General features: G+C 46.3%; 1 protein-coding gene across 1 annotated transcript; it reads right to left on the reverse strand.

Annotated features, from left to right (window-relative positions):
* Window positions 1-331: 331 nt before the first annotated feature.
* On the reverse strand, window positions 332-25,868 carry LOC138766415 (complement factor B-like). Its single transcript, XM_069944002.1, has 15 exons — window positions 25,761-25,868; window positions 23,385-23,588; window positions 21,610-21,755; window positions 20,969-21,107; window positions 19,255-19,386; window positions 18,854-18,949; window positions 12,426-12,563; window positions 10,018-10,118; window positions 7,923-8,040; window positions 7,672-7,816; window positions 4,377-4,456; window positions 3,023-3,126; window positions 2,091-2,223; window positions 1,449-1,498; window positions 332-686 (listed from the first exon to the last, which is right to left on the reverse strand). The coding sequence occupies exons 1-15, from the start codon at window positions 25,813-25,815 to the stop codon at window positions 531-533; spliced, it is 1,797 nt and encodes a 598-aa protein (XP_069800103.1). The 5' UTR covers window positions 25,816-25,868; the 3' UTR covers window positions 332-530.
* Window positions 25,869-26,821: the final 953 nt, after the last annotated feature.

Below are 26,821 nucleotides of genomic sequence, written 5' to 3' on the forward strand. Positions count from 1 at the left end.
ATAAGTACTGGAAGACTCAAGATTTTTTTAAAATACAAGTAATTTACATTTTCTGACAACAGTTCATTTAAAAAACAGTTTTTTTTTCCTCCAGAGTACCCTTTTATTAAACACATTCTAATCAGTGAAAAGGGGCCCTGTGTATGAATATTTGTGGAGACAATAAGAACCAATCAGATTACAGTGTTATGCCAGACGCAGACTACAGTGCCCCCTACTGTCTGTACAAGTTAGTACATGCCTCAGACGTTTCGCTTTCTTCCTCTTTCTTTTCCCCATATTATTGGTTTGTCCTCAGTATGGCTGACACAGTGTGGAGGAGCCTATTAGGTTGATTCTAGAAGTCTTGTCTATATAATCCCAGTAGTACATGTATTGTATCTGTGATCCCATATTGCTGTGTATAATGTAGCGCTGGGGATATTTTTGCTGTCACTTCCTAAAGTCTCTTTTTGCAGTGTGTCCAACCGAATCTTAGGCCAATGGAGCGGCCCCAGTCATTGCCTGCATGGTTCCATCGCCTGGAAGCTTTAGGCCAGGAACTCCAGCTCTGGCACCTTTTCCTTCAGCCAATCCACCATATGGAACAGATCGGTATGGAAGTCCCGAGACAGCGGTGATACCGGGTCACGTCCTCTCTTAGGTCCAACACAGCTGTTGATTGGCCCCCAACTAATAACGCCCACCTAAATGGTAAAGGAGATGTGAGGTCAGTACCAGGCTATAGGCACACATAATACTTTGGCCCGTGTTTCTGTCAGTATTTGTAGACAAAATTAGGAGTGGAAAATTTATAATGGATAGATGTGCACAGTTTGGCTATGTTCACACAACATTGTTTTTCTGTAAAGAACAGACGCTGTTTGCAATGGAATCAGTGTCCGTTCTTTACTGCAGTCATTGTAATGCCGCCCGCTGTGTTCCCACATTGATTCTTTAGAACGGGCGTTAAAATAATGTACATATCTATTATTTCAATGAACAGCGTCTGGAATGATCTATTATGGTGTTTTGCCAAGAGTGTGAGTGTGTTAATAGTTGTAGAGGAGGCATGAACCCTGCCCTGCTTGTTGACACATAGGGGCAGATTTATCAAACATGGTGTAAAGTGAAACTGATTCAGTTGCCCCTAGCAACCAATCAGATCCCACCTTTCATTTTCCAAAGAGTCTGTGAGGAATGAAAGGTGGAATCTGATTGGTTGCTAGGGGCAACTGAGCCAGTTTCACTTTACGCCATGTTTGATAAATCTCCCCTATAATGTTTGAGGGAAAATGCATCTTTCCTCTCCATAGACGGCGGGAACTACCTCTATGTGTGAAGGGAACTTTGGCTTTTCCATGCCTACACCATTATATCTTGCTGTAGCTTCATGTACAATGTCACAATTAGCCCAACATGAATCAAATCCAGTAAGAAAGTCAGATGGACTATGAGATGTCACCCACCTGGATGAAGCGTTGCTTGTACTTAACAATAAGTGGACCCCCAGCGTCACCTGTAGTAAGAGAAATGGAGATATCTGTACATTTTAGAGCAGGTCATATGGTCACACGAGGCCGACCCCAATACTTCTAAGTTCACAATTAACATCCAGAAGTCAGCGGTCCAGCTCTTCCTCAGGTTGTTGTCCATGGACGAAACAACCTCTTTTGTAATTTAAAGGACAACTCCGGCCAAAATGTATTTTTTATGTTATTACATAAGTAAAGTTAGACAAATTCCTAATGTACACTAGTTATGGGAAATGCACCTATACTGCTATTTCCCTTAATTTAGTAGATCAGACAGTCTTCAATTTCTCTAAAAAAATGTGATGTCACGACCCAGGTGTATGTACCTGAAGTGTCCAGCAGGGGGCGCAGTATGTAGAAATTACATGTAAAAAATTATAACATCATTTTTTACGTGTAACTTCTACATATACTGCGCCCCCTACTGGAAACTTCAGGTATAGTCTGTACAGGCTTTGAAACACAACCCCGACACAGGGATGATGGAGGCAGCTACACACATGGATCATCGATGGGTATCAGAAATGAACATGAAAGTGAATCTTCCCCTATGATAAATGAAGATGAATGAGTTACCTTTGCAGGTTGGTGGATCCACCTCAGGTTCTGTTCCTCCCGTACATAGGAAATTATCAGTTATCAGGTCTTTAATGTCTGGAATGTCCTTAAATTTGTCAATCTTTTTGGTAGCCTCAAGACAGCTACGCCTCTGTGGAGGAGAAAGGAAGTTGTCAATGCAGCAAGCAATGATCTGACTGGCAGGTAATGAGCTAGCAGACATGTTCTCTAGCCAAAGGCCAGGCTCAGAATGGTTTTGGTTCCAACCCCTTTCCTGATTAACAGGGGCTTGACTAGGGATTAGCTTAATTGATTGAGAGACATCATGTGACCAAAGCATCTAACTTCCATACATGTGACAATGAGAGTGGTAAAGACAGGTGTCCCTCTTTGGCCATCCAAAAAGTTGGGAGGTATGATGTTACCCCTGGCACTGACTATATACTGTACTTCAGGGTTTGTTGTTAAGCAGCATGTAGCAGTGGGACAAGTAAAGTAGAAGCACACAGAATGTATGATGTTTAGAGAGCAAAGTATTCTTCAGTCACACGACAACCTTATAAACACAGTAGCCGTTAAATGGTTACCGGGACGCTGCATGAAGAGAATTAAACTCTCTAAGTGGACCTGTAGTTTCTTTAAAGAAGCACTAGTCTTTGGATTTTGCCCACCCCCCAGTTTTGCAATAGCCGGAGGGCCGAAGAATCCCCCATCCTGGTCTATAGGTATTGTGAAATGTCAAGGGGGGGGGGGGGGGGGGGGGGGGGAATCACCGACCGTTCCTAATGAGACCAGAGAACTGAGATGTAGTGACCACCCTGTTGGCATCTGGGCCCACACACGCCTGTGTACTGCCCCAAGCCTGGTAATCCCATGGAGGGGTCTGCTAGGAGTATTACTCCACTGTATATCAGCCCAATAATCCTTATTTTATTATCCATTTTCCTTACCTTATCCCCTCGCTTTATGAGCACATCTTTCCACTCTAAACTCCTAGACCTTTCCTCTGCGACAAACATGGCCTTCTCCTCGTCTGATGGGAGTAGAGTTTTTTCTAGAAAACATAAAATGTTATGGATTCCGTGTCCCAGATTACTACGTTCCTATAAAAGCTAAATGGCGCTTGGCTGTAGAGGAAGGAGGAAAGACCCAGCGGAGATCACATAAGTCCTGGCTGCTGATGTCCAGCCCTCCACCTATGACTGATGACAAGTTTATACATCTCTCATTGTACTCAGTAATAAATCTGTCTTCTATAAACTCCCAAATTCCCATAAATGAAGGGATTATCCCAAATTAGAAAAACATGGATTCTTTTTTTTGTGTCAAAATCTGCTCCTCTCTTGCACTTAGCTTGTGTGCGGTATTGCAGTTCCATTGAAGTGAATGGAACCCAGTTGTAATACCACATAAACATGAGGACATATGTGGTGCTTTTTAGAAAGAAAACCATGTTTTTCTTTTTTTTTAGAAAGTCCCTTTAATCAGTTTATAATTTTAGATCCCCACCGTACATTATTAAAGTACTCCAGAGAAAACATCAACTGTTGCTAGAAAGCTTTACAGATTTGTAATTCACTTCTATTTAAAAATCTCAGGTCCTCCAGTACTTATCAGCTGCAGTATGTCCTGCAGGAAGTGGTGTATTCTCTCCAGTCACACACAGTGCTCTCTGCTGTCACCTCTGTCCATGTCAGGAACTGTCCAGAGCAGGAGAAAATCCCCTTATATCATATGATACGATATGTTGTGTATTCCTTATATAACCTCTTTTATATTCCTTATACAACTTGTTTTGTATTCCTTATATACAACTTATATGCATACTGTTAAGAACTTCTCCAAATCCCCGCCCTTTACAGCCCTGCTTTCTATTTGTGAACTTAATGTGTGATGTAACATATTCACAGTATATATATATATATATATATATATATATATATAGATATAATTTCTTTTTGATCCATTTTACATAATTCTGTAATGCATGTAAATAATTGCCTGTACTGTTATAACTAAAAATCTTTAATAAAATATATATTTAAAAAAAAAAAAGAAAAATCTCTCCTGCTCTGGACAGTTCCTGTCATGGACAGAGGTGGCAGCAGAGAGCACTGTGTTAGACTGGAAAGAATACACCACTTCCTGCAGGACATACAGCAGCTGATAAGTACTGGAAGGCTGTTTTCTTTTTTTTTTAAATAGAAGTAATTTACAAATCTGTATAACTGTCTGACACCAGTTGATTTTAAATAAAAATTTCATTCTGGAATACCCCATTAAATCCTTCCATCTGACACTCACCATGGTCACTGCAGGTCATAGTGTCCCTGTTCTTCTTTAAAGCCCAGGAGGTGCCAGATGTGCAGGGAAGACAGATAGGTCTGCAGGAGGAGGAAGCTGGGTTATTTCTGCTATCAGAATAATTACATTCACTTCCACTCTATCCAAGTACTATAACAGATGCAGTGAGCCTCACGTAAACCTGGGCTACTGTACATGCCTACGTAATGTGCTGTCCTAGGCAGCAGACTCCAACTGGGCGATGGTCCCAACACTGCTAATGTGCTGGGGCTGTCAGTCTATAGTCCACGTCAAAACCACCGATAATGGCTGGGCCACAAATCTGAACCAGAGAGGAGTCAAGCAAAAAGACAAAGGGTCAGAACCAAGAGAGCAGCTAACGGGACCAAATCCGAACCAAAGAGAAACCATATAACAAAGCCGAGGTCAGAAACACAGACAGGAGCGCAGTACAAAATCATAGACGAAGCCAAGGTCAGGAAACACAAGAAAGGGGTCACGTACACAGATATAGCAAGGGAACAAGGAATGCTAGTGAAGTAGGGTAAGCCACAAATCAGTATCCCTCCAAAACTGCCTGCAGGAGTGCCAGGTCACTCGATTGGCCCAGGGTTCCTAAAGACCGTACTACATGGCCTGATGACTTGATGTAAGTGAGTGTGGTGTCCCACCACAGGTGTTCCTTGTATGGCACCTGTCGCAAAATCCTTGTACTCAAAAGTAGGGTGTTGATGAAGGTTTTTATTGTTTTTTCCACCAGATGTCAGTATTTTTTGTATAAGCTTGTATATATGTGTTGCACAGCTGTAACTACTATAGGGTGACTGTTTATGTACCACCTGGTCTGTGCTGACCAATACGAGATACTCTCTCTTCTCTTACCTATCCCTGCTCTCTATACACACACACACAGCCCCTAGGGGACAGTTGAGTTGAGTTGTGTGTTAGTGAGTTAGTCAGAGACACATGTGTATGGAGAACTTAGAGACTTTCACTTCTAAGGGTATCACTATATACACAATGCGGTGTTAGACCCCCAAAGGGAGTACAAGTCAGAGGTCACCCCAGCCCACGCCGTGAAACTCTCGAAACCATGCAGGGCAGTGTCCTAGGGCAGAGCCGGATAGAGCAAAGCAACCATACGAAGGTCTACGTACTCTTTCTCGCAGCTCAGGTGACACCGGATAATTTGGGACACTTAGCTACTCTCAGGTAATCAAGACTAGGGCTTGTGTCACCCTGATAGGATATTACCCCGACACTGCAGGCCAGAAGGTGTTTAGTGAAACATGGGCACAAGTATTCTTCTCACAATTATCTCTCTCTTAAGTTCCGGCAGAGCACACTACTACCCTGGGTTGGGGCTCTCACGACAAACTCCACTCTCCTCCTCTTCACTGCTTAAAACTCAGCTACACCAGCACCGCTATTCTACCTCAGCACTTAAAGTATCTCCCAGCACAGATTCAGTGAACACAAGTCTGTACCAAAAAGAAGTTGTTTATTACCAGCGTATCCTATATCACTAGAGACTCTAGTAAAGCCATTTTATTTATTTTACTGGGACTTAGTGATCATTGCACCACCACCTACACATACCAGCTACATAGTCCTTGAGTTATTCTCCCCTTTCTGTGGGTGGCGGTACCGACACTCCGGGTGGGTCATTTCCCAACTCTGGACCACTGTGACAAGAGCCCAAGGGACCCATCACAACCCAGCAGGTCGCCGACCATTGGGGAACAGTACAGCCAGCTGCAACCTAAAAGCAGGTATACCAACACACCTGTGTGCTGAAATAGCACTGGCGTCACAACTATACCATCCCATATAGCTGTGCTTCCAACTATGCGTTTGGTAACTTAGTGGGAAAACACGCCCTAATCTCCTCCCAATAGCTGCGCAATGTTGACCAGATTATCGGCAACACTGTGCGGCTCTGGGCCTATCACAGCCCTGCCAAAAGTTTCCCTCAAATTCTGTCCAATCCTGTGTCAAGCTACCTCAGGCTCCTCTCCACCAATAGACAACCGCCTAGAAGTCTATATGTTAGGGTGCAGAGGGTCATGTGCACAGATTAGTCTTAGTCCAGATCTAGTATAGTTCAGTTCCTGCTAAGTATCCAGCTAACTCATAGGGACAGAGAGTGTTGTACATGGGGCCTGGTCATCTGGCCTTGCCTGATGCTGCGACCCTGAAATGAATGATGAGTATCCTGAGTTCCTATGTTCCTGTCTACTACCAATGGCTGGCTGAACTACCTGGGGTGCATCTGCTATTTAAGAGGAACCACCTGTCCACGCTGAGGATGCTATCCAAGTCTTTTCAAGTCCCACAAGTCTGGAGGGAGGTACTACTATCAAAACAGAAGTTGGAGAAGTGTTTTTTGCCTGCGTGCCCTGCTGCAGTCTGCTTGACCTTCTAAAGTTGGAAATTAGCTCCGTCCAGTTGTTCAACCCCCCTGGGGCCTGTTCTCTTAGAATCTGCCCCTCCACATTCTCTTTCAGCATTGCCAGACTCTCTTGTCTAGAGTTGCCAGAATCCCCTAAGTGCCTTGGTTTTTGGACAGGTCTCCTCCAGGTAGTCCCCCTTGTCACCTATAACAAATTCTATCTAAAGTATCCTCTAAGAGACTTCCCAAAAGCCAAGGTATTCCTCCATTTTGTCTGCTCAAGCAGAGATTCCAAGCACCTTTAGGCTATGTTCACACTACGTATATGTCCGGCGTAGTTCGTACGTGGTCGGACATGTGGAAACTACGGCCGTGTAAAAAATAGACATGCGGGCGAATTGCGAACATACGGGCGAACCGCGAACATACGCCCTTAGTACAGTTATGCTTCCTAGCTTGTTTTGAAGCGGTCTGAAGCAGGTCATTTACTTGGAAATCTTCGCCCAGCCCAGTAAAAATCAAGTTCGATTTGGCTGAAAAAGTATTCCGTACGGGGCCGCATTGAAATTCACGGCCGTGAGTTGGAACAGTTCCGGCCTGCAAACAATGGTCTTGTTCATTTTTCACTTATCTGATCTGTAATTACCCCCGACTTTCTGCATTTAGCTTACGTACTATCGCACTGCATGGCACGAAAAGGTAATAGAAACACTTCAATGGGCGTGTATATGGGCCCAGGGTGAGTGGACTACCACTTTGAGCCGAGTGCCGCAGCGTTACTGCAACATCCTAGCCCTTGCCTACCCCACCTGCAGCTCCTGGGCTACCGCACCATGATTTACTGATTGTGTCCAATACCTTGAGATCTTTATGTTTAGTTTAACCAACTTTCCCATATTTTACCTGATTGTTCGGGAAAACTCAATCTTTCTATCCAGTTGAATGAGAGCCAAGTCATAATCAAAGGATTTGTCCACCTTCTTGTCCAGTTTGCCGAGTGGTTTGTACTTGGGATGACGGTAGAGCGTCTTCACTTTGAATCTGTTCTCTACAAGAGATATAAGTGACATATAGGTAGCCGTGTAACCTCTTATCCACAGGGCCGTCTCCCACTAGAGAAGACGCTGGAGGTTGTAGTTGATAGGAGAACTTACCTCCCACTCTGATATCAATACTATGGAGCTCTTCATCTAGATGGAAGCAGTGAGCAGCGGTCAGGACAAAGTCTCTGCTCACAATAGATCCTTTACATTTCTCTTCACTACTTCTCCGCTACAATAAAAAAGGAAAAATGTGTAAAAAAAAAAAGACTGCTAAAGACACAAAAAACAGTGTGTAAGCCTTTCTCTTTGTCTCTGCCTCCTCCCCCTCCCTTCCGAGACAGCTGATGTAAACAAGTTCTGCAGTCTATGGGTTACAGTGATTAATAGGCTCTCATAGTTCCTGACCCCTGGGGCTCCCCCACACGGCCGTCACTTGCCAGGCTGTCTATAAGCGCAGTGGCGGCCCCTGCGTTCGGTCCCTAGGGGTCCTTATTCCCTACACCCTACACTATTAGCAAGAGGATTCTACTTTTCAAAGCTACAGAATCTCACCTTCTATAAATACAGTGTAAACTATGGACTACAAACACTCCCTATCATATATCAGTGCCCACTAAGTCTATATTCGTTACTACAGTACCAGAAAAATCTTATGCTGTCAACAGTATTGGATATTGACACTAATTACCATGTATCTACGCTTAATTATTACAGTGATTATGTTCTTATTTCATATTCTCATTTATATTCATATTCTGATTGTATTTTTTATTTGATTTAAAATTTCAAGTACCATGATCATTCTTAACACTATTTGTCATATAACAAACCATTCCGGAGATTGCAGAACAGCTTACCCCAGGTTTTCCATAGGATCCAAGACCAATTAATCTCAACCAATCAAGAAACACCAGCATTGTATAAATAGATCGGAATACCAAGACAACTTTATTACCTTTTTTTGCTGTTGAAAAAGATACCAATGAGGGTATCGAAACGCGTCCAGCCAATTTAACATAATTTCTCCTTGTATCGATACACTATGAAAGCCTATAAATCACCGGAACCCATAGACTGCAACTTTAATTTTGGCGCCAAGGACAACCACGGTTTTCTGCGGGCAACATTACCTACTGCGCAAGCGCTACAGCCCATCCCCATTTAAACAACGGTAAAGAGTGCCACCAGCGCCTACCCAGCCAGTGGAGGACAGCGCAGCAACAGGAGGACATAGCTCCAGCCCAGATTGGTCTGCCAGCAGCGGGATACGGTGAGAGGTGTATCATACACCACACTAAATCATTTGCGTGTTACCAAATATTGAGCCTATGTGTTGCAATTATCCATCGGCATTTGACAGTGCAGACAAGAGTCCCGGACCGCACAAGGGTCAGCTCCACTGCACATTGTAGCCGGCACCTACTACTATCGGCTCAAATATTGCTTGCACAAAAACTTTCTTCTCCCCTAAACCTATGATGGTATGTTTATCACTTCTGGAACTACAAATTATTACACCAATGAACTTTGAACATTCTGTTTATGCGATACAGGAATAATATCGCGCTCCTAAAGGATCAACATTACGGGACTGTTATCCACTTTATATGAAGTTTGCTATCAACTAATGACTTTTTTTTGGGATTTATCCACACCTGTATACTTATGCTCTTAATTGTCTTGTTTGCATACTTTTATTCTATTCATGCTAAAGCGATTTACATGATTTATTGTACATATGTATTGCTTCTATTTTGTACATCAATTTTTAATACACACCATAAAGCTTATTTTATACCTTTATAACTTGACTAGAGGACCAGCTTCCTTGTTTACACATATAGGGCTGGTTGCTGGGTCCTGATACCAGTGGAATCAGTCTCCAGCCCTTGTCTCTCTTCTCCTGAACTAAATGATTTATGAGCAGATAAAGGGATTTGGCAATGGAGCATGCTATAGGAAAGAAGACAATGCTCTGTAAAATGTTGATTCTTGAGAAGACAGCTAGGCCTTAGCAGTGTACCGCAGTGTACAGGGATGGATGATGACGGAATAAGACACACTTCCTGCAGGACATACAGCAGCTTTTTTAAAAAAAATAAAATAGAAGTAAATTACAATTCTCTGGCACTTTCTGGCACCAGTTGATTTGAAAAAAATTTGGGGGGGCCAGCTACCCCTTTAAGCGTTAGTAATAGCCACTTACAATGATGGAAATTTTGGCAATCCAAGGAAACTGTTCTTGCAATTCGTGTTCTTCATCTGGCTCTCTGGCAAGGCCGCACGTCTGGAGAATTTCTGAATCAACTAAAGGTAAAATATAAGAGGAAGCAAACTTGTTAATGTACATAAACCATTTACAGAGAGCTGGCGTGAAGGTCCAAGGGCGCAAAAATGTGTGGAGCCTGTGGTTGGGTGCAGTTTGTGAACGGCCTTGTTTTCTATAAGTTTGTCTCATCCCTATTGTTTTATGTTCTTGCCACATCAGTAACTCATGGTGCAGGACTACAGACCTATTTCACCCTGAGGACTGTTCTTCTGCACTGTCACACGGGGAAAGGTGATGATGTTGTGGTGTCCCACTAGGGGTGTTACTATGTGTCTCAAAGGGTTATGGTATTTGTGTATACCAGATTCTGTGAACCAGTAGGATCTCTACTTTCTTCTATCCTATCACCTCTTCCCTTTCTGCTCTTCTATTGCACTCTTTCCACCCAACCACAGCGCATCTCACACGCTGGTTAGGAAGTTAGTCCCTTGGGTGAGGGAGGAGTCTTAGTTGAGATTCTGTGGAGAAAGGATGCAGCTCACATAGCTCTCCACAGTGGTTCTACCTGGGCCCTGGCCCTCTGCCAGGACCCCCAAAGTCGCAGTCTTAGTCAGTACCCCACACGGGTAGGACGCAGAACAATCTCCTCTTACAAACTTCTTTCCTGAAGCACCTAACTCCTGCGTAATGCAGTGCTAAACCCTACAGGAGAGGATTAGCCTACAGATCACCTCAACCTACTCCGAGGACTAGGAGTAACCACAGTGTAGGACAGTATCCACTGAAGAGCCAAAGAGCTAGGAACTGATCCGTGTGGAGCAAAGTAACTGGAAAGTCTATGAACTCCATCTCGCGACGCGAGTGTCAGCAGGAAACCCTCAGCACTCTGCTCATCCCAGGTAACAAGGTCTGGGGCCTGTGTCACCCATTAGTACGGTTCAGCCAAAGCTAGTGAGCATAAGGTGGGGTAAAGACTATAGGAAAGGTCAATACACAGGCACAGGTTGTTTTTTTTCTTCTTCTTCTACAAGTATTCTTTTATACACTCCAACATCCCGGCAGAGCACATTACTACTTGGGTTGAGACTCTCACGGCACCCTCCTCTCTACTATGCTCTGTAACTGGATTGAAAACTGGCTTAATAATTATAGCCAGAGAGTGGTGGTCAATGATTCCTACTCCGAATGGTCCCCGGTAATAAGTGGTGTACCCCAAGGGTCAGTACTGGGCCCTCTTCTGTTTAACTTGTTTATTAATGATATTGAGAATGGAATTAACAGCAATGTTTCTATCTTTGCAGATGACACCAAGCTTTGTAGTACAGTACAGTCTATGGAGGATGTGCAGATGTTACAGGATGACTTAGACACACTGAGTGTTTGGGCGTCCACTTGGCAAATGAGGTTCAATGTGGATAAATGTAAAGTTATGCACCTGGGTACTAATAACCCACATGCATCATATGTCCTGGGGGGAGTTACTCTGGGAGAGTCACTGATAGAGAAGGATCTGGGTATACTTGTAGATAATAGACTACAGAACAGGACACAATGTCAGTCAGCGGCTTCTAAGGCCAGCAGGATATTGTCATGCATTAAAACAGGCCTGGACTCTCGGGACAAGGATATAATATTACCGCTTTATAAAGCTTTGGTGCGGCCTCATCTGGAGTATGCCGTCCAGTTTTGGAACCCGATTCATAAAAAGGACGTTCTAGAGCTGGAGAGGGTACAAAGACGGGCAACTAAACTAATAAGGGGAATAGAGCATCTTAGTTATGAGGAGAGATTAAAAGAATTACATTTGTTTAGTCTGGAGAAGAGACGTTTAAGGGGAGATATGATTAATTTATTTAAATATATAAATGGCCCCTACAAGAAATATGGGGAAAAGATGTTCCAGGTAAAACCCCCTCAAAGGACAAGAGGGCACTGCCTCCGCCTGGAGAAAAAAAGGTTCAATCTCCGGAAGCGACAAGCCTTCTTTACCATGAGAACTGTGAATCTGTGGAACAGTCTACCACAGGATCTGGTCACAGCAAAAACAGTAGAGGGCTTCAAAACAGGGCTAGACAAGTTCTTAGAGCAAAATAATATAGATGTATATGTATAGAACCTATCACCCCTCCCCCTTCCCTGTATCCATCCCCTCCTTGGTTGAACTTGATGGACATGTGTCTTTTTTCAACCGTATTAACTATATGCTACCTCAGTACAACCTTATCAACTCTACTACATCCTACTCAGCACTCGGCTGTCCCACCACTACAACATCATCCGGGGGGCCTCACCACAATGTCATAGCATTACAACAATAGGGAAGGAAGAGGCATAAATGTTCTTACCCAATATGTGATCAAAGACCTCCTTCATATCATCTATACTTCTCATCTTGAAGACATGCCTAGCGGGATCCTTCTTGGATGCAATATCAAAGATTTCTGCATGGCTTATATCATCACCCAGGCCAAACACATAAATATCTGGGCACAGGAGAAAAGGGATTTATATGAGGTAACAGATTATAAGTGTTTAGAAATATTGAGAATATAAATGTCATGATGGATATTGTCCTTATAATGTCCTTGAGCAGGGATGAGATGTACGGGAGGCTGAGGGGGGCAATCAGTGAGATACAGGTTGTTTTTTCCTTTTATTTTGCCATCTGAGTAGTCCGGTTTATCCCCTCACTTTATTTCAAACATATGATTGCTCGGCCTAGCCAACTCTTCACATGTATGGTGGGATCGAGAGAGTTGTGACCGATGTTATCTTTATGGTCAGCCTTAGGGAAACCACACATGCAGTGTCCTAGTACCTATGTTCCATCTACTAAAAGTATTGTCATGTGGCTGGGGGTATTTCCTAAAAGGGTATACACAATGGGGGACATTTAGGAAGCCTGTGTCATGGGCGTACGCCAGGTAGATGGTGCAGATTCGCCCCTTCTCTTTGCAGTCTCCTTCTCCCGATGGGCAGCCAAGGGGGGTTGAGGGGTGCAGCGCATCTTATTTATAATGATAAAAATATTCACCTGCTGGAAGCAGGGCCATCCGGGTTTACTAAGAGGCATGCGCAATCCCTCAGCCAGGCCGGGGGGTCCATATAGCAACAGTATAGCCGTATAGCAACAGTAAAGATGACAATACTCCCTGAGCTTCTATACTACTTTGCAGGTTCAGGTTTCTGTGCTTGAGCTTAAAGTGTCACTGTCGTTTCATTTTTTATTTTTTTTTTGCAAAAATCAATAGTCCAGGTGATTTTAAGAAACTTTGTAATTGAGTTTATTAGGCAAATATGCCATTATCTGCATTCAAAAAGACTCCCCCCCTTCTCTCTCTCATCCACTGCTCATTATCAGGAAATCTCGACTCTTTTACTTTAGTCATGCCCTGTGTAACCTATGGAGAGGGGAGGGGGAGGAGGGAGATTAGTTACCAGCAGAGAACAAAGAAAGGGCTATTCAGAGGTCAGAGAGGTCAGTGCAGACTGTCAGAGGAGATATCCCGGTAATGTAGCTGTAAATTAACTCTTTGTTGTCCTGTTTTGGTGCCTCATCTCCCTCCACCCCTCCCCTCTCCGTAGAGAACAATGAAGACCGGGGGGGAGAGCTTCAAACTGGTTTTTCATTATAAAAATGCATTTTTCGGCTAATAAACCCAATTACAAAGTTTCTTAAAATCGCCTGTACTATTGATTTCCTAAAAAATAATAATAATAATAATTTAAACGACAGTGACACTTTAAGTCGATTCAATCCATGATATTTCAGTTTAGTTGTTATGTTCGTCCCCGTGATATCCTGGTTTTATATGTACTTCCATTTAAGTAGAGATGCAGTGGGAAGAGGCGCAGCCACCCAGGGGGGCAGATGTTGGAGAGATGGAGCACCACACGGGGACTTGTCGCGGTGAGCCAGGAGTGGGACCAGCTGGCAACCCCTGGATATGCTGGCTCAACACCATTGCAGTACTAGGAGTTGTAGTTGCTGCTCTAGTGTGGAGTAGGGAGTCTTGCACAGCTGCAGGTGCTCAGTGCGAGTGACAACAGAGGCATAGATAAGTTCAACTAAGAATAGTTTACTGTAACGCTTTGAAGGACAGAACAAAATCTTACAGCTTCTGGAATACTATAGAGGACAATCACTCCCATGGGAGGTATATACTCTGCCAGTGTTCTCACACGTGTAGTCAAAAATATAGTATCCACAAAACACTAAAACGCTGCTAAGAGTTTAACAATCTTAAGGAGTGTAACGCCCGGAGTAGTGGATCCACTGGACCGGCACCAGCGATGGCACAAACCTCACCAGGGAGCGGAGTCTAAGGGGCCGCTGGTTTTCACCAGAGCCCGCCGCAAGGCGGGATGGACTTGCTGCGGCAGGCGACCCCCAGGTCGCTACCCCTGGCTTGGTTGCTGGTGTCGGCAGGCGAGGCGTGGCAGGAGATGGCACAGGCAATAGTCTGCAGATGAGAGAGCACGTGACAGGCTGGACACGGGAACAGGTGGAGTGACAGGGGAACAGGAACCAGGAACAGGGACTTGGGACCAGGTAACGGACAGGACACAGGAACAACAGGGAGCTGGGCCAAACGCTATGGGAAGCATGTAGAGGCTCCAACACAGGGAACAGGGCAAGCTGGGATTTATAGGGGAGTGATAGGTGCAACTACCAATTAGGAGCGCACTGCCCCTTTAAATCTGAGACAGCCGGCGCGCGCGCGCCCGAGGAGGCGGGGACGCGCGCGCCGGCCCGCACAGCGGGAGACAGGAGCGTGGAGAGGTGAGGCGCCCCCCGGGGCCGAGGTGATAGCAGCGCCGGGTCCCCGACTATGGACACCGGCTGCTGCATGGGGCAGGAAGCGGTCGCGGCGGCGGCCCGGAACGCGGGACGCCGCCGCGGCTGTGATAGTACCCCCCCCCTTTGGCCTCCCCCTCTTTCTTGCCTGCAGATGGCACAGGAAGCCACAAAGTCTTTGACATCTTGAAACAAACTGGACCACCAGTAGTGGCGAGAGATCCGTTGGCCGGTCTTACGGACTCCAGGGTGCCCGGCCTCCAACGAGGAATGACCCCACTTCAAAATACCTCTTCGAAGCGCAGGGTGAACATGAGTCTTTCCGGGGGGTACTCTCCGAAGCGAGGAGGTGACGACTGGTGCTAGGCGATCAGGCGGTAAAACATGGCAAGGGACTGTGGGTCTGTGGACGAGGACCTTCTGTAAGTTCTCCCGGTGGTGAGAGGACCCGACCTTAGTCTTGGGTACGGAGAGAGGGTACACCTCGGCAGAGAAGGCATCCGCCGAGTCTTGGTCTTCTGCCGGTAGGTCGGATAGAGGCTTGGCTGGGACAGGAAACGACATAGTACACTTGGTCTGAGGTGACCTGAGACACTGGTTGGAACAGTCCTGACCCCAACTGAGAATCTCCCGGGTTCTCCAGTCCAGTTGAGGGGCATGTTCTTGCAGCCACGGGAGTCCCAGGAGGACCGCGGGGGAAGAATGGGGCAGGACGTAGAAGGATATCTCTTCTTGATGTAAAGGACCCACCTGGAGGACTAAAGGTGCGGTCTGGTAGTACACACGGTCGGTAAGAATTTCGCCTGTGACCGAGGAGATAGTCAGGGGCCTGGCTAGTCGGGTCACGGGTAGCCGCCATCTTTGGACCAATGTTGCCGCAATAAAACTGCCTGCTGACCCAGAATCGAGGAAGGCAGTAGTCTGATGATTTCGTCCTGAGAGAGTCCGGATGGAAACTGGCATAGACAGACTTGGAATGGTGGCATTCACACCTAGGGACACCTGTCCCACCGGACCTAGGTGCGAGCATTTTCCGGATGTTTGGGGACGTAGGGGACATCCCAGCCGGAAGTGATCGGAACCACCGCAATAGAGACAGAGATTCTGCTCCAGGCGCCGGATTCTTTCATCAGGCGTCAGGTGAGCCCGTTCCACCTGCATAGGAATCTCAGGAGAGGGTTGGGACATCGAAAGGTCAGGATTCTGGAAAACCGGCGCCAGCTGGGGATGGCGACGGGAACGGGTTAGTAAATGTTCATGCCGAACCTCCTCCTCCCTCTCCGAAAAACGAGTATCAACTCGGGTGGCCAGTAGAATGAGTTCGTTCAGGGAGGTAGGCAGGTCTCGGGCAGCGAGCACGTCTCTCACACGACTAGACAGGCCCTTCTTGAAGGTGGCCAATAGGGCGGCCTCGTTCCAGTCCAATTCGGCTGCCAGGGTGCGGAACTGGATGGCGTAGTCACCAACAGAGAAGCTGCCTTGAGAGAGGTTGAGGAGAGCAGTCTCGGCTGAAGAAGCACGGGCAGGTTCCTCAAAGACGGAGCGAAACTCGAATAGGAAGGCCCGGAGATTGGCAGCAACTGGATCATCACGGTCCCACAGTGGCGTGGCCCAGGCCAGGGCTCTACCTTCTAATAGGCTGATGATGAAAGCCACTTTAGAGCGCTCGGTGGAAAACTGACTACTCAAAAGTTCAATGTGCATGGTGCACTGAGTCAAGAATCCTCTGCACAACTTAGAGTCCCCAGAGTACTTGCTTGGGAGGGCCAGTCGGAGTGAAGAAGAAGCGTCAGGAGGTGGTGTGCGCTGGGCAGTAGTCTGCTGCTGTAAGGCGGCAGTGAGTTGCTGGATCTGCTGTGACTGTTTCTGGATTTGTTGCGCCTGCTGAGTGACCACTCTGGCGACGTCACGGAGATCGGGCACCTCGCCGGGATCCATGGTTGGAGCCTACTGTAACGCCCGGAGTAGTGGATCCACTGGACCGGCACCAGCGATGGCACAAACCTCACCAGGGAGCGGAGTCTAAGGGGCCGCTGGTTTTCACCAGAGCCCGCCGCAAGGCGGGATGGACTTGCTGCGGCAGGCGACCCCCAGGTCGCTACCCCTGGCTTGGTTGCTGGTGTCGGCAGGCGAGGCGTGGCAGGAGATGGCACAGGCAATAGTCTGCAGATGAGAGAGCACGTGACAGGCTGGACACGGGAACAGGTGGAGTGACAGGGGAACAGGAACCAGGAACAGGGACTTGGGACCAGGTAACGGACAGGACACAGGAACAACAGGGAGCTGGGCCAAACGCTATGGGAAGCATGTAGAGGCTCCAACACAGGGAACAGGGCAAGCTGGGATTTATAGGGGAGTGATAGGTGCAACTACCAATTAGGAGCGCACTGCCCCTTTAAATCTGAGACAGCCGGCGCGCGCGCGCCCTAGGAGGCGGGGACGCGCGCGCCGGCCGGCACAGCGGGAGACAGGAGCGTGGAGAGGTGAGGCGCCCCCCGGGGCCGAGGTGATAGCAGCGCCGGGTCCCCGACTATGGACACCGGCTGCTGCATGGGGCAGGAAGCGGTCGCGGCGGCGGCCCGGAACGCGGGACGCCGCCGCGGCTGTGACAAGGAGACAGTAGTTGCTTCTAATATTGAATGCAGTTGTAATTGATAGCTACTTAAAATAGTTGAGTTGAGATACACGGGAAAGGCCATCTGCCTACACTACTGTGTGGGTGAGGAACAACACGATCAGGGAGTTCAGATCCACCTAATGGAAGAGTTAGTTGTCCAGGAGACCCTCAAGGGTCACGCTAGTAACTTGAAGTAGAGACTCTGCCTTTGCACTTGTGTTGTATTGCTGACCAGTCAACAATGCCTGTTCTCTCTTGTTCAATCCTATCTCTTCTCTCACACACACTCAGCCCCACCACTAACAGGAGAGTTTACTTTAGCCCCTGTCGGAGGAGTTTAGCTGGTGGAGGAAGTGAGGGGGGTCCTTACTTAGTTTTCAGTGTGAGAGAACGCAAACAGACTAGTTCCTGCAAAAGGTAAGCTGGGGCCTGGCTTAGCCACAACCCCTGACAGGGACCAAAGATTGCAACCAAAAATTTGTCTATGCAAGTAACCAAAACAAGTATGCAGTGCTAAGCTCACCTTAGGGTAGAGAAACCACGTAGGAATACCCTTGCCCACGCCAGGAACCTCTCTAAACAGTGCAGTGTCCTGAAGCAAGAGGAACTTACTCCAGTAGGACAAAGCTACTGTACACGGTCTACGTATCCTACTGCGCAGTGCAGGATGACTGGGAAACCTCGGAAGTCTGCTACACCCAGTAAACCAACGAATGGGGCTCGTATTACCCCCCTAGGATGGGTACCTTGCAACTAGCGGGCATAAGGCTAATCAGAGCCACTATTGGCATCCGTAAGCGTGAGTATCTTATTATCTTTTCCACTTGTACACCTGTTCCGGCAGAGCACATTTACTACATTTGCTAGGGATCCTCTGGCAACTCCTCTCCTCTTCTCTCTCTACAAAGTACCTTCTACTTTTGGTTATCCCCGTGTCAGCACTAGTATTGTGTATCAAGCTTTGCACTACTGGTATTACGTGTACTATTCAACTTGAATCCTACTTCAGTAAAGTATTATATTTTTTGACTAAACGCACGGGACTCTGGTCAAATCTGTCAGCACCTGCACCCACATCCACACACCAACGTATACTTGGGTTATTTCCCCTTTCTGTGAGTGGCGGTACCAACAACCCAGGTGGGTCTGCTATTAACTCCAGGTTACTATGACAAGTGCCTAAGTAACCCTCAACACTCCCGGAGGTTTGCAACCATTAGGGCAGCCAAGACCACCAACATCTGGTTCCAAAGGCAGAGCAAAGCCAAACATACTGGCTATCCAGCGTTGTACTATAATCTAGTACAGGGCAGCACTGAGTTATTTCATCACACAAGTATATACTATATATTCCTTACCCAGAAATTCTTCCCGATTATTGTTCTTCCTGATATCCAGAAGTTCTCGGATCCTCTTTATTTCCACAGTAGGGTCTCCACCCATATTATGCCTTCCTAAAGGAGGTGAAAGACAATTGTCGCAAATCTGAGGAAGAACATGAGTTTAGCATGTGACACCTCCAAACGGGATGGTCTTCTGCTGGACCTCTAGGGCCTACTATACCATCTGTACCTGGACCCACCATATGATCTCTTGCACTATGTTGGGCCACTGTAACGCAGACTGGAAATTTGTGGAATAAACAAGAACTCTGGCGATGAATTAAAGAGAAAAAGAAGCAGTGTGGCTGGGAGGGTACAAGGATGAAGCACTGGCAAAGATGAGGAATCTGAAGGACCAGTTGTGGTCTGATACTTGCCATCGGTCATTAACAGGATAATATTTCTCGTTTTCATGAACTCTGTGTCATTTCTAACATATTCCAGAGACATCATTCTATGAACTTCCATCAGAGCACCCCGGGTATTCTTCCCCTGCTTATCATCATGTTCTGTAAAAGGTAAAAAGTATATATATATGGAAAATAGTGGGGCGTAAATCATGAAGCAGCTGGAAGCAGGTGTAGATTTAGTATGCTAGGCGCAGGTTTGGGCACCTGGCCGGCCGGATTCACTAAAAGGCTTGCGCCTCTTAGTGAATCCTGCCGGGGAAAAGGGGGCGGGGCCTTATATAAGACCAGCGTACTTGTACCCCGGTCTTCATAAATCCCCCCCCTCCCCATTGCCTTCACTTTTAAGCCAGGGAAAAGAAAATCACAAAGATCAGAGGGATGATTAAAGGAGAAGTCTGGCCTGACCCAACTGCTGGGGAGGATAAAAGAAATAACATGCTCTTACCTCCTCAGCTGGCAGCATACCGCCACTTCGGTGCCCGAGTCCCCGGCCACTTCCTGGTCTGGGCGGGAATCGGGTTCCCGGGTTGCGACGAATTAGGTCTGCTCAGCCAGTCAGTGGCCATAATGGGGTCCCCACATGTCATGACCCGGGTCCCTGCTCAGAGCAGGAAGCAGCCAGGGACCCGGAGACCGAAGCAGCAGGGCCGCTTCTGTCATGAGGCGGAATGAGTATTCCGCCTCAGGCGGCAGATTCTGCGGTCCTGGATTAGGCGGCATAATCTTACCCACTGCTGTCATTTTTGTTGGGGAGTCTCGGAAGCCAAGCCCTCTCAATGGGAGGGAGTGTTAGGTCTAGGTTTTGAGATGGGGCGGCCGTGTGAGGTTTGCCTCAGGCGGCAGAAATCCGTGAATCAGCCCTGCGGAGCAGCAGTATGCGGCCACAAGCACTGGAGCATGTTATTTCTTTTATCCTCCCCCATTTTACCCTTGATTGACAGTAAGTTGCCTCCTGCTACTGTAACATGGCTGCCAGACAAAGCACAAAGCATTGAGAGGGCTTGGCTTCCGAGCCTCCCCAATACTTACATAATACCCACATGAAATAGATATATGTCATCTCAAAGGAATATTTCCATCTCCATTGAATAGGGAATAGCAAGCTGATCGCTGAGGGTCTGACCACTGGGACCTCCAGCAATCCTGAGAACAGGGACTTAATAACAAAGCAATTGCAATAAATGGAGCTTGCATGACTACCATTCATCCTCAAAGGGGCAGTCGAATGCATCTGAGCGCTGAACTCAAAAGCGTTTGCCGGCACCATACAGAATGAATTGAGAACAAGGGCTGTTAGCCCTCTATACATGGCATGGCAATTATGTCCCATTCTCGGGATTAATGGGGGTCCCAAAAGTCAGACCCCCAACAATCAGCTTGTTATAGGGGAATACCCCCTTAAGCATTACACGGTGTCCATTGATATCAATAGGTCATGGTGTGTAATACTGGAGAGGTCAGGTTCTCCAGAGGAAGAGACACTCTTTGTAACTACTGTCCACTGAGGACCCTATACAGAGGACCTCTCTGTATTATGCCATAATAGGGTAAATAAAAACAGGACAACCACTTAAACCTCAGTGGTGTATAGTCTATTAGTGACCGGCTGATGTTCTGTGACTAGTTGTGTTTCCTTATATCATTAGTAAAGTTATTGTAGAGGTGACATGAACTACATTACCTGAATATTTAAACTTTTTAATCCTCTCGATGACCTTTTCGGCGTCCGTACTCTCATATTCTGAGAGCCGCACAATGGGTTTTACATATGAGGCATACGAGATGACAGCGTAGCGAGGGACAATATCAAAGCTGGCCATCTGTAAGGACAATGATATACAGGTTGTATCCATCATAACATAAAGCCAACGCAAAGAAGAACAGTGAGGATCCCCATGGTGTCCAATCAGCTGCCATTATAAAAAGCAGTCTGACAATGAGCTGAGGGATTGCTATTACTTTATAATAAGAGTCCCAGATGTACATAACGCAGCATATAATACATGTGGTGGCATCTACTTCAGTGAGGGTCCAGGCCAGAGCTCTTATTTCAATTAACAGAGCCATATGAGGGCTTGTTTTTTGCGGGACTAGTTGTACTTTTTAATAGCAACCCGAAGCTTTGTTTCTAACTTATGGTACTACTATTAGTGCACCATCTGGGGTGACACTGATATATAGACAATATATGATATTATGTTCTGTATGCACACCATGTGAGGGGAATATACTGCAGAGAATTCAAGCCAACACAAGGCCGTCCCTGCATACAGAAGCCTATGAGGGTAGAGGCCATGGCTTGTTTGTATATGTTCTCCTCACCTTTTCTATGAAAACTTCACTGATATCCTTAGCTGTTTTAAAGTTTCTTGGTCCTATACGTTTAGAGGTATCGATGACTATGAAGATGTTCATGAGTCCATCTTTTTCCACTCGTATTCCACCTCCTATTTTGTGACCAGAATTGTCTGTGGGAAGTATGAGAAACCATTTTACTTTTAGAATACCCTAAAAAAGGTTGTCCACCCCCAACTGCTATCACTTGTTATCGTGTTACAATGAAAAAAGTAGTGATATTCACTTGTCTACAGCATATTCACCTGTTTACAGTGGCGTAGCTACCATGGCGGCGGACCATGCCTCCATGGAGCTGGGGAAACAAACTAACGCAGGGGGACTTCGCCGTGCTGGGTGGGTATGTATGTGTGTGAGGGCCTATACAGGATTTATGGGGCCCCATACAGTTTTTTGCTATGGGGCCCCATAAATCCTCGCTATGGCAGGGCCAGAAAAGCACTGAGGCTTCTAAATGGCTGCAGAGGTCACATGGTTATATGGCTAAGCCAACACTGCTCTGCTCCCCAACTGAGAATGAAGATTTTTGGCCCCTTATTCTCGGCAACAGCAGGGAAGGGACAGTGGCTAAACCTCCATATTAGTTAACTGGTATGACTGGTACAAAAGTAAAACATATGAAACATACAGGTGAAGATATAGGTGGTGAAGATCCTACATGGAGACAATCCTGTCAGTGACATCTGAGATCGCTTAATTAAGAGGATTGTTCCTGCAAAATCTAATTCAAAGTAGGATCTTAGATTGTTTTGCCCCATCATACAACATGGTCATCAGTGTAACACTGGGGGTATAAACAATACATAGCTTAAAGAGGATGTACCACCAGTTTTTCGAACCGCGGCCCGGTTCCCGTGTACGTCGCCGTTCTATGCACCGGTACCGGCCGTGCTCAAGCACTTGAGGCCGGACGGCCCACCCCCAGTGGGAGGGAATTCCCGCTCCTCTATGACGCGGCTCCATTGATTCTAAAGGAGCCGCGTCATAGAGGGGAGGGAATCCCCTCCCACTAAGGGCCGGCTGGCCGGCCTCCAGTGCTTGAGCACGGCCGGTACCGGTGCATAGAACGGCGACGTACACAGGAACCGGGCAGCGGTTCGAAAAAACAACCCGCGGCACGAGCTTCCCCATGATGGCGCCGTTCTATCGGTGGCCAAAATTCAAGAGGATCTACCTTGTGGTACATCCTCTTTAAAGGGGCTGTCTGGAGAGAAGAAGACAGCTGAAGCAGGAAGGGAGGGGGGAGAAAAAAGTTTCAGCGTCGGTGAGCAGAAGGCTTGAGGCACCTTTTGATCACCGAAAACCCCTTTAAATGTAATTATATTTCCAATAATGTCCGTTGAGCCTCAGTTACGAGACTCAAAACACGTGACTAGTCAGATATCCCTCCAGGGAGGGACCCAACCATGGAATGGCTCCTGTATAGAGACCACCAACACCACCATATTAAATGGCCCCTTCAGTCAATAACCAGCTCAATTACGAGTCTGATGATATGACCAGGGAGATACAAAAGCCGGCTATTATTTCCACCTCTAGTGGTGAAAAATTAAACCAAGCTAAAAACTCTATATAAACATTAGTGTAAACATGTACTGCCCCCCCCCCCCCCCCACCACCACCACCACACACACACACACACACACACACACAGACAAGGTGCTGCCCTATGGCCCAGTGGAAAATACAGCCCTGCCTATAAGACTTACCAACCCCCAGTAAGCAGATATGTAGTCCATTACCTTTGCATTTTGCCTCTACGTTGTCCTCCGTCCATTGACCATTGGGGAAACACTCTCGTGCATGGACTGGGTACGGGTACGTTCCTTCAGGGCAGGTATACTCCACTACACTGCCAACATGTCCGCCATCAGTCACAGTATAGAAGCCATCAGTAATGCCGATTTTATTAACATCACATAGAGGGGCAGGAATGGCAAAGGAGACTAAAAACAAAAAAGGAAGATGTCAAAGAAGGAAGTGCCTTCCAAGAGCAGCAGAAGGAATCTGTAAGGCAGATATTTCTTGTCCAGTATGAATGATAACACGTTCCAATCCTGACCTAAACCTCAGAGCTGCATTCACAGTTGTGCACTTTTCATTCTCAGGTGACCTCAGATGACTCATTCAATTAAAGGGATTATCCAGGGGGAAACCCAGCACTACCTCACCTGACCTCAGCACTAGACCCCGAGTTCTGGAAAGCCCATGGGATACTGACGGTTGGCCAATTATTTAGTCAGAACGTCTTCAAATCATTTGACCAACTGCTGGCAGAGTACGACATGCCGAGGGGCTTCTTCTTTAAGTTCTTGCAGATTCGCCATGCCATCGCAAGTCAGTTCCCTAACCCCAGAAAGCCTGTCTCTGATTACCCATTGATTGGAGTCCTTAAGACCCAAGGTCCGAAAGGGCTTGTCTCCATCCTTTATACTCACCTTTTGGCATATAAGACAGCTGAGATGCCTCTTAGGGCAGAGACCTACTGGACGACTTGTATTCCTTCCATGACTGCAGAGGATTGGCAGGAGGTTATGGCCTCACACCGCTCGGTTTCTCCGGCAGCTAATCACAAAATCATTCAACTATACATTATCCACCATAGCTATCTCACACCCACGCGGCTTTTCCGCATGGGGCGTATGGACAATGACTAGTGCCATAGGTGTTACTTCCATATTGTCAGAGGTTCTGACTAGGTCCTTACAGATAGACCCCCTCATTTGCCTGTTTGGAGTCTTAGATGAGGAGGCCTGGAACCCTCATGAGCGCACCTTTCTTAAAGAGGTGCTTTTCCTGGCACGCAAGGGGATCGCCCTGAGATGGATGAACTCTCGCCCTCCCACGGTATCTAAATGGAAGTAAATTGTAAATAGTGTTCTTCCCTTCTCCAAAATTGTATACAAAAATCGTGGTTGCCCTAAGAAATACGATAAGGTATGGGGCCCCTGGTGTGAACAGCCTTTGACACAGTATTCGGTACACAACTATAGAACGACCATTGACTCCATGTTAGCATCTTTGTCAGGTTAAAACGGTTGCTGAGCTGTTATGCTCACTATGCTACATGTTGTTTTTTTACTACTGCATAATGCTAATTCTTCTATGACTTATGCTGAAGATTGTATGGTTTCCTCTTTTGTAGTTACGCTTGTGCAGAGCCCCTGCGAGGGCGGCTAGTAAATTCATGTAAATTCTTCTGTATCAACATGTTTGGTTATTGATCTCTGCACATATTTCAATAAAACGAATTAAAAAAAAAAAGGGATTATCCAGCGCGACAAAAACATGGCCACTTTCTTCCAAAGACAGCACAACTCTTGTCTCCAGTTCAGGTGTGGTTTGCAATCAAGCTCCATTCATTCCATTCAAGCTCCACGTCTCCTTGTTCCTCTTCCCATCCCTATTCCTGCCAGCTCTATTACAGAATGTCACACTGGCAGCTCTCCTGATACAGAGAGCTCTTCCAGTTATGTCTATTCTAAGTGCCCTATTCCACCGGACGATTATCGTTCGCATAATCGTTAATGATTAACGATCTCAAACGACCGCTATTGCGAAAGACCTGAAACGTTCACTCATTTCCATGGAACGATAATCGTTACTTATGATCGTATTTGCGATAGTTTTTTCTTGGCTATTTATTCGCTATTGCGTTCGTATCTCTTGCGAACGACGTCTTATTCAATGCGAACGATTTGAGAACGTTTTGCGAAAGGGAAACGATAAAAATAGGTCCAGGTCTTATAAAGCGATCAACGATTTCTCGTTCGGTCGTTAATCGTTAACTGCATTTTAACCAAACGATAATCGCTTAGATTCGAACGATTTAATGATAATCTGGACGATAATCGTCCGGTGGAATAGGGCCCTAATACTAACATGTATTATAAAGACATCAGGTATCTGCATGCTGCAGCACTAAGAATATGTAACTGTGTAGATACAGGGCTTTTGCAGCACTGCAGTACCCAACACAGCCATTGGTGGCAGCACAAGGATCGGGTCAATGTATAAAACAAATTTGTACATTTCCCTTTATAATGCAAAGTTGTACAATGTTATTAAAGAGAAAAAGTTTCCCCCTTGCGCCCCTTTAAATTTTTTATGTTACTTACGTGCTATATGGCTGAGGAGGATCAGAGGTAACATCTTGGTCCCTCTCCAGTTCATCGTCTGTCTGCTCCCCTCTCCTCCCAGGATCTGTATCTTGCTGAGGGATTTAGGCTGTGTATATAGCGAGTCAATGCCGGTCAATGATAAAATAAACAGCTCGCTTTCACAACAGGTGTTTGCAAAGAGAAGGAGCGGCGAGATATTACCCAATTCACCAAACACATGAAATTCTCAGGAACCTACCAGGGAAATCTAAGAAGCCTGCAGGCTGGGGATATCAGAGACATGGACAAAAAGCTGGGGGAAATTTCAGGGTCGTTTCTAGGTCATTGGGGTGGTGGTTGGTCGGTGTTGTTGGTCAGCTCAGCCAGTGATAGAAACATAGAAACATAGAAGATTGTCGGCAGAAAAAGACCACTGGGTCCATCTGGTCCGCCCTTTTAGTATTTTCTTTCTTATTATCTTAGGATAGATATATGTCTATCCCAGGTGTGTTTAAATTCTGTTATCTGTTCTGTAGGTGTGATGTTGCTACCTGCTTTCTATGTGTGGCTGGTTGTACTATCCCCTAAATGGTCTGTGACCTGCCGGGTTGTTGTGGGTCCCTTGGGCTCTTGTCATGGCAGTCCTGAGTGGCAACTGACCCACCTGGACTATCAGTACCGCCAATCACAGAAGGGGGGATAAATAACCCTAGGTGAGCAGAGTCCCGTGCGTTAGTATAAAAATATAACAACTTTACTGTAAGGCTTTTCAGTATAACAGAACACGTTTTCACAGATAATCTTGATACAGACTTTAGTGCTGAACTTAGTGCTTGAAGGAGGTGCTTGAGAAAAATAGAAAAAGGTTGTTGTAGTAGTGCTTGTAGAGTAGAGAGTAGAGGAGAGGAGAGGAGTTTGCCAGTGAGTGGTGGGAATGAGTGTGTGCAGGAAAAGGGAGAACGAGGATAGGTAGAGAGAAAAGAGCACCTCCTAGTGGTCAGCATAGCACACATGGTACACACACAAACATTAACCCATGACTTTCTTCAGCTGTGCATAGAAATAAGTACATAGAAAAT

The sequence above is a fragment of the Dendropsophus ebraccatus genome, chromosome 10 (genome assembly GCF_027789765.1).
Source record: "Dendropsophus ebraccatus isolate aDenEbr1 chromosome 10, aDenEbr1.pat, whole genome shotgun sequence".
Classification (NCBI taxonomy): domain Eukaryota; kingdom Metazoa; phylum Chordata; class Amphibia; order Anura; family Hylidae; genus Dendropsophus; species Dendropsophus ebraccatus.

Bases quoted from the DNA above. Each gene is read 5' to 3' on its own strand.
- LOC138766415 (XM_069944002.1), bottom strand. From the start codon at position 25,815: ATGAACTGGAGAGGGACCAAGATGTTACCTCTGATCCTCCTCAGCCAT. The intron at 10,119-12,425 runs GTAAGAACATTT...TTTTACCTTTAG, and splicing joins GGTCTTTGATCACATATTGG to TTGATTCAGAAATTCTCCAG. The intron at 7,817-7,922 runs GTAAGTTCTCCT...TATCTCTTGTAG, and splicing joins TATTGATATCAGAGTGGGAG to AGAACAGATTCAAAGTGAAG.